General features: G+C 46.8%; 1 protein-coding gene across 2 annotated transcripts in view; it reads right to left on the bottom strand.

Annotated features, from left to right (window-relative positions):
- Positions 1–3,252: 3,252 nt before the first annotated feature.
- Positions 3,253–8,652, bottom strand: part of LOC120521437 (NACHT, LRR and PYD domains-containing protein 3-like) — a 58,992-nt gene continuing 53,592 nt past the window's right edge. For both annotated transcript variants that reach the window (XM_039743048.1, XM_039743041.1), the window contains 3 exons: positions 6,374–6,550; positions 4,269–4,442; positions 3,253–3,491 (listed from right to left, as the gene is read on the bottom strand). In XM_039743048.1, coding sequence (XP_039598982.1) covers positions 3,392–3,491; positions 4,269–4,442; positions 6,374–6,550 — 451 coding nt within the window. In that variant the 3' untranslated portion in view covers positions 3,253–3,391. The remainder of the gene's footprint in view (positions 3,492–4,268; positions 4,443–6,373; positions 6,551–8,652) is intronic.

The raw sequence follows: 8,652 nt of genomic DNA, 5'->3' as shown, positions 1-8,652 counted from the left end.
GTCTCCCTCTTTAGATTATTGAGGACTTCAGAACAGCAATGAGAGGAGGAGGAAGGTACAGGAGCATCACACCGAGAAGAAAAAGGACAAGATGATGAATATTATTATTATTTTAATTATTATTAAATTAAGGATTCATATTTGACATACTGTAAGACAGACATCCAGCAATGAACTGTTCTGTAGAAAGAAGGGACATTTTAATTTGAGATGTTTTTAGTTTAGTGGAGCTCTCTTTATAAACGTAGAGGTTAGTCGTGTGCTCTGACTTTGATTACATTTACGTTGTTGTGCTTTGGGGTAAAGTTGAGTGACCTCAGGGATTATAAAGAAATGCGCTGATTATTAGAAAATAAAGACTCTTTCATTCAGTTTACATAGACATTCATTTAATTATGTGATATATTGTACCAGTTTGAAATTGTTACTGTATTAATAATATATGAATAATTACTTTAACAGATTACACATAATAAAACTGTAATTTTAGTTCTATTTTTAAGTTTATTTATAATGTGCTAATAATGAAACTATAAATTTAGTTTTTTAACTATTTCAAGGACATTTATTATTCACTTAAAATATAGTCATATAGTAGAAAAAAATATTTTAAGTTTATTGTATGTAACAATTAAAGACAATGTACAATTAAAGTTTTTAGTGTATTTAATGTAATATTTGGCACATGTATCCATTCATCCATCCATTATCCAACCTGCTATATCCTAACTACAGGGTCACTGGGGGTCTGCTGGAGCCAATCCCAGCCAACACAGGGCACAAGGCAGGAAACAAACCCCGGGCAGGGGTGACATTGGATCGCCAAGGCACCTAACCTGTATGTCTTTGGACTGTGGGAGGAAACCCACGCAGACACGGGGATAACATGCAAACTCCACGCACCCGGGAAGCGAACCCAGACGGGTCTCCTAGCTTCGAGGCAGCAGCAGTGCTACCCACAGCGCCTCCATGCCACCTGTAATAATTGTGCACTTGTAATAGATACTGTAAAAGTTAATTCTAAATCTATTATAAGATTGCCTGGATTTTTTACAAGTATATATAAAGCAATACAATTTAATTTTACTGAAATATACTAAAATAGTCCCACTGTAGTACTTTTAACAGAAATGAAGTTGATATCGTGTATAGTTTTAATATATTTAGCACAGAATGAGTTGTTCAGCGTCACACATTTGAAATCTAAATCTCGTCAGTCCTGGCCCAAGTTTATTTCTCGTACCTCAGCACACTTGTGTTTATTACACTTCAGAATACAAAGAGCAGTAAAGAGGAGAAGACGACGAGCAGGTAGGGAGGTGAGGGGCTGCGAGGACACAAAGTGACGGGCGTGGGTGACGTGACACTCCGGTGTGTTTGGTGACTCGCTCAGCTGGCACATCTGAAACTTCTCTAGTCGACTCATTAAGGGGTCCGTTCTCACAGTTTCTCTTATTTCATATTTTATTAACAGTAAGTCACATTCACAAATCACAGCAGTGACATCAGTGGAGCCAGCTGCTCTTTGTCACCAATAACTGAAGATGTCATCCATCTTTACGTCTTCACACCAACACACACGTGTCACTGAACTGCATGAACCTGAACTGAGGCTCAGCGGAGTGAAGGTCTGGTGGTCTTTTTGTCCATAAAGATCTCCTGTTCCCCCAGGACAGACACTACAGATGATGCCAGTCAAGATGACACTAATGTCTCCTACAAGACGACTGACCTTAGAAACACAAATGTCTGCCCTTGTCGTGTTGTCCGTTGGCTTTTCTTCTTCATTTTCTGTAAATATGGCCGCTCTCTGCTGTCTACCATTCCTTGTCTTTTTAATAAGAGACTCTGGTGGTCCGGCTGTCCTGTTGCTGTACTCTGACTGCAGTATTTGACCAAGCTGACCATTACATCTTCATCACCCATCTTGTGCTTTCCAATCAATGCCTCAGTCACACCTCACAGGCAGAGGCTTTTAGTCAGGTGGTCCACCACTCCTCCTCATTCTTGTCCCCTCTCTATTCTGCGGCCTGTAGATGTTCCTCTTAGTATCCATTTTTAAATAACTCAATATTTCTCTCCACGGCTACACAGATGACACTCTGACGTATTTTCCACTCAGCAGATCCAAACCAATTCTCTTAACCCTTTATTGGAAAGTTCAGAAGACATCAAGCCATGGAGGTCACCTCATTCTCTTCGTCTACATGACATACAAACAGACCTTGTGTGTTCTGGACCTTCTGACCTCACTTGTGCTCCTACAGTTCATCTCAGCCCCCTGACCACCGACTGTTAACCCCTCACAGACAATCCTGCTGTGATTTGTGATAAACAAGATGAACTCCTCCTCCTCGTCTGTCCTCGTCCCCCTCATGTCACTGACTGTCCTTCACTTTCCTCTTTGCACCCCTTGTTCATCTCTCTGTTTGTTTTCTTCTCTCCCACTCTTGTCACTTTTCCGCTTTTTATTACCCAGCTGCCCACCCTCAGGCTGGGGTCCCCCACTTGTTTCCTTTAGACCCTCATCCCACTCCCACTCTTATTTTATTTCCAAGTTTCTTTCTTAATTCCCAGTTCAGTTTCTTCCCCCCTATTGTCCATCCATTTTCTAAGCCCCCTCAGTCCAGTTCAGGTGGTGGTCCCTCAGTGTCCGTCTGTCCACATCAGGTCAGGACCCCACCCTGGACGGCACCAGTCCATCCCATCTCCACACTCCTCCTTGTTCTCCTCGTCTTTTCTTTTATTTCATTTTAACGGCCGCTGCTCACTGCGAGGACACGACTGGAGGGGACGGTGAAGTGGAGACAACGGAATAAAAAAGAAAATCAAAATCAAAACTGAGCCTCGTGGGAGTTAAAGTGTTACCAATGGAGAATCAGCAGGTGGCAGACAGGACTTGGGGGACATGGAGCAGACACGGGTTCAAATGACACCAAGTGACGATGGAGATGAGCGCTGATGGCGTCCTGTGATGGACCAGCGTCCTGTTCAGGGTTTGTCCCAGCCATGTCCCCAGTGTCAACCCAGCCTCAGGCCCCGTGTCACCACACAGCTGGACTGTCCACATCTCTTTGCTCCTCGGTGGGACAGGCGACTTGGGGGGCTTTTTACAGGATGATCCCCACTACTTTACTGCCTCTAGTAGTGAAATTTGGGGTTCTGCAGGTCCAAGTCCACTTGAGTTTTGTCACCAGTTGAGGGACTCAAGGAGTTAAAATAAAAGTGACGTTAAAGTAGGAGCTCACAGGCTGAGGGGACACGGAGAGTTTATTAAATGAGGAGCAGAGCTGAGAGGAGAAGAAAAAGAAGAAAGAGGAGAATTTAGGGGAGACTGGACGGGGGGTTCCATCACTGACAGGGGTCAGTCTGATCACCACTGCTGGTCTTCTCATATGTAGATAGTCAGCTGACGTCCAGGCCTCCTCCGCTCCTCCTGTAGTGACCTCAGGTTCCTCTTCTCACTCTCACTGATCCCGTTAAACTGCAGCCTGTGAGGAGACACAAGTGTGAGTTACAAACAGCAGGGGGCGCCACACACTCTTCACTGTCACACTGACACGCCCCCGATGTCACCCATAAATCCTCTCAGTGTCTGTGCTCATCTAAGTCACATGATGTGTGTGTGTTGGCCTGTCAGTCACTCAGTCCACTCACCGATTGGTCAACATCCTCTGAAGGCCTGCTGGTCGCGTCACATTTCATAAAGACGGTGGTCTGTCCAGTTGACGTGCTGTTGACCCCTCTGTCCCCCTGTCGTCACTTCCTTTTTGTCTCTCTAGTGCTCCGTCTCTCTTCATGTTCTCTTCTTCTTCTCCTCACTCTCATGTCTTCTCTCATTTCATCACCTGCTCGTCTCTCATCCTCCATCTTGTTTTTTCCTCTTGTCCTCTGATTCCCCCGTCTGCTGCTCTGCTCTTTCTTGTTTGTTCCAAATGACCCTCAGCCCCCAGACTGTCATGTCCCCCTCTCCTCCTGTCCACACTCTCTGCTGTCCTGATCCCCCCTGTGTCCTTGTCCCCCTGTCTCTGGCTGGACACTCAGCTGCTGTCCATTTCTTCTTCTTCTTGTCCATCTCATACTTCTCCTCCTCCTCCTCCTCCTCGTCTTCCTCTGTCTGTCTCTCCTTATCTTTGTTGTCCTTCCTGTCTGTCACCTCAGTCAGCTCCACTTGTCACTGTCACTCTGGTCACTCCATGTGATGTCATGTGATCAGCCCGCCCATCAATAACACATTCAGACCCCCATCCCTCCCCCTCTTTACTCACCACAGTTCCTCTAATTTACAGTTGTCACTCCTGAGCCCCCCACTCAGCTGACGAGCCCCTGAATCTCCCATGTTGTTCTTGTCCAGGTTCAGAAATGTCAGCCGTGAGTTTGGAGACGAGAGGACCGAGGAGAGAGCTGAGCAGCAGGCCGAGGTGAGACCACAAGAGACCAACCTGTGGAGAAGAAGAGAGACGAGTGAGGACAGACAGACAGACAGAAGGACACACAGCACAAGGACTCAATGACTGCGCTGTCTTCACTGAAATGCACTTTGACCCTGAGACCACCGCTGTCCTTATAAGGTAAGGCGCTATATACCTGACAGCGTCTTCTGCCTTCCTGCCACACTGACTGGTGACAAGTCACTCAAAGTGACATGTGGACACAATGTGAAGGACATGAGGCTGACAGTGTCCTGCACTCGGGGGTCCAGACAGACTTGTCAAAGCCGATGACAGCGGAGGGACCACCTTGGATTTGTGTCTGTAACTGAGGACTCAGCACATGGAGGGGCTTTGACTGATTTTCAGGACCCCATCCACAGATTCCTGTTAGACACGCCGGTCACTGCTGGACATCGGAGAGCGCGACACTCAAGTGTCTGTCATGGTGGGCTCTCCTGATGTCAGACCACTTAGACGATGAGGACACTCTGTCTGTCTATGGTGACAAAGACTGGACTAACTGTGTGATCAGTGACATAATGGACAGGGTGGACAGAACTGACATGTAACACTTCTGACACTCACACGTCACATGCTGACCGGTGCCACTGACCAGCTGACCTCAGTCCACTAAAGGCCTCACTGCTGGTGACCTCAGTTTTCTTATTTCTCTCCTAATTTGTAATAAAGCCAGTGGACGAGCTCTGAATGGACACTCAGCATCCCAAAGTCCAGTCCCCTGGGCACAGAGGTGGTCTGAGTGGACTGTGAAGTGACCCCCATTACTGCTGACCACTGCTGTCCACTCCCAGCCCTCCTCTGACCTGAGTTGCCCATTCAGAGAAAAATGGCAGAGTGACCTGCTAGCATCGCCACCTGCTGGTTGGAGTTAGAAATGACACAAGTGACATCTCAGTGACATCAAACCACACGGAGAATTAAAGAAGAAAAAGACAAGAAGAACAGCAGCTGGGCCACCGAAAGAGAAAAGAATCAGAAGATCACAAGAAGAACACGTCAAGGGCTCAGAAAAGGACGAGAATCATCAGGAATTCAGCAGTCCGGACCACCAGCATTAACTCACCTGTGAAGATCATGAAACAAATCAATAGAACAACAACACATCCCATAATAAACAGACAGAATATGAAAGAATGTGAAAGAAAACCAAACAATCGTCTCTTCATGGCTCAGTCCTAAATCACAAGCAAATCCTTTTAGTTCTAAAGACACAAGTAAAGCTCCCCATGGCAGCCTGTTTGAGGGGGTCCTGATTCTCGAGATCCGACCACATAAACCTCACAGTCTGAGGGCCAATATGATTCTCTCAATGACTTCTTCAGGGCAAACAATAAAACATAACACACGTTACTAAATAAATCCTAAAAAGTCATTCTGTGACAATGACGTGTGTGACATTAAAGAGTATTAGCGTCCACTACAGCTGTCCCCGTGTTTAGGACCCCTGTCATTTGTGTGTTCTCGATGTCACATTAGGATACGCTGGTTAAGGCCGATGTCTGCAGACACTTTGAACATTCAAATGAGGACATGTCCCCTGTTCAATGTGCCAGCGTTGTAATAAACTTTGACACCACTGTCATCAATCAAGTGACGATTTGTCTAAGAAACAGGCGAGACTCAAGCAGTGAGGGTAGAATACACGACAATGGGGTCACGTCACAAATCTGATGTGCAGGACACCAACAGAGGTCCACGTTTGCATCAGGAGCAGAAAAGTGACGTCAGAGAGGGGCTGAGCAAATGTCACTTTGTCACTAAGGGTCACAAGGGGGGACAACTGAAATCAGAAACTACTAGAAAGTGCTGGGGTTTGTGATGAAAGTGAACTGGACTGTCAGATAGATAGATAGATATGGACACACACGCACACACACACACACACACACAGACACACACTCTCAGTGTTTTCTACTCACCGCAGTTTCTTCAGTTCACAGTTTGGACTCCTGAGCCCCTCACACAGCTGCTCCACTCCTGAGTCCTCCATGTTGTTGTTCTCACTCAGCATCAGTTCAGTCACATGTGAGTTTTGGGCAGAGAGAGTGGAAGATAGAGCTGAGCAACATCTGGCAGTGAGACGACATGACCTGAGCCTGTGGAGACAAAGAGAGACAAGTGAGGACCTTCGGAGAGACAGAGAGACAGACCAGAGAGAACAACAGGACAATAAATAAGTGACACTGTATTAAAGCTTGAGTCCTCATGACGTCTGTCCACACTGAAACACTGAACACAGCAGAAGAAAGAGCATATAGGAATGAAACAAAAACTCCAAGCAAAACAGGAAGAGCAGAAGAAAGCCTTTGATCTGCTGGAGTCTCCTGAAGGAGTGAGACACATTTAGAGATGAAGGTTAAGAAGACAGCACTGGGATGAAGAAGACAAGGACAATGTGGAGGGACAAATGTGGCGTGAAGATGAGAAACAGACAGACGGCTCTCTAATGGACGGCTCGCTTCTATTTGCTGCCACTATAGCAGTCTTAGTGGACCCCCAGTATATGTTGAGAAGTCCAGTGGGATAAAAAGATAAGCGAGGAGGAGGAGGAGAAGTGAAGCAGGAACTTCAACAAGGACCACACAAGTCCTGTGATATGAAGACCACCACTGGGAGATGATAAGGGGCTTAGGCTATGCTCTGCTGACATCCTTCTAGTTTGGTGTATTCAGGACAATCCTAAAGATGTCCCCAGTCACCAGTGCTACTGCTCAGTGACGTCTCATCTCAGGTCTCACACCAGCACCAGTTGATCTGAGAGCTGACTGATCTGACATCACCTCCTGTGTCACTCGTCACTCACAGCACCTCAAGGTGGCGCTGACACACCACTGAAGAGCTCAGAAACAGGAGAGAGGTGGGGGGATTGGGGTTTTCTACTCTGTCAAATTCAATCCATTGAGATCCATCCATCCATTTTCTAACCCGCTGAATCTAAATACAGGGTCACGGGGGTCTGCTGGAGCCAATCCCAGCCAACACAGGGCACAAGGCAGGAACCAATCCTGGGCAGGGTGCCAACCCACCGCAGGACACACACAAACACACCCACCCACGGGCCAATTTAGAATCGCCAATCCTGCATGTCTTTGGATTGTGGGAGGAAACCGGAGCGCCCGGAGGAAACCCACGCAGACACGGGAGAACATGCAAACACCACGCAGGGAGGACCCGGGAAGCGAACCCGGGTCTCCTAACTGTGAGGCAGCAGCGCTACCACTGCGCCACCGTGCCGGCCCATCCATTGAGATTCTCCATTGTAATCCATTCTTGTTAGTCGTAGCACCAGAGAGCGGCGACGTGCGGCACATTAGTCTGATATGTCAATAAAAATTAAAAATACGAGGAACGAGACACAGAATGACACCTGTGTGATGACAGCGAGTGACAGGAATTACCCATCTAATAATTCGGGACAGGAACTGTCACACTGGACTTGTCACCTCAGTCCCATTCATTGTCATCATTTCTCCCATAATCCTTCACTTCATATTCCTCATTATCTCCAGATCAGGAGTTTCTCAGCTCAGTGTCCATGTTGTCCATTTGACTTCAGGTCCTCTTCATTCTTTTATGTCCTTCCACAATGAGACCCCACTGTGTTGTTACTTTAAATACACAGACAGACAGAAAGCCCTGGGGGTCTCAGTAGGCGAAATGATGACCACCAGCAGAGCCGGACACGTCATACTGAAGGCCAGTGTGAACCACGGACCGATGCTCTCCTTAAAGGCGCTATATACTGTAGGTGGGTACATGTTCTGATTTCATCGAGATCCACTGGCACTTCAGTGGCTGAAGAGAACTGAGTGAGGACTTTGGGTTTCTGTCTGTAATCCTGACTGAGGGGTCTGTGGAGTTTGCACTTAAACACGTCTCTCCAGATTAGTCAGCCTTTATATTATATAGCGCCTTTCACAATGAAAGAGGTTTACCACGCGTTTATAGCGCAAGTAAGGTAAAGAGGTTAAGGAGCAATGTGAAGGTAGACTGTCAACGTTTTTCAGGGGTTTTCCTAGGAGTGTTTGTATCCTGTAAGGGTGTGATCAGCCCTCCAGCTCACACCCGTCCTCAGCTTTATTCACATTCTTGTGAATCAAGTGACTCTCCATACCAGGTTCATACAGCCGTGATAATATGTCTGCGTTGACGTGCTCAGAGCCTGGTCGATGCTTTACCGTAAAACTGTAAGGTTGTA

The sequence above is a fragment of the Polypterus senegalus genome, chromosome 2 (assembly GCF_016835505.1).
Source record: "Polypterus senegalus isolate Bchr_013 chromosome 2, ASM1683550v1, whole genome shotgun sequence".
Classification (NCBI taxonomy): domain Eukaryota; kingdom Metazoa; phylum Chordata; class Cladistia; order Polypteriformes; family Polypteridae; genus Polypterus; species Polypterus senegalus.
Note: the sequence above shows the minus strand (reverse complement) of the source record. Positions and strands in the feature narration are given on the sequence as shown.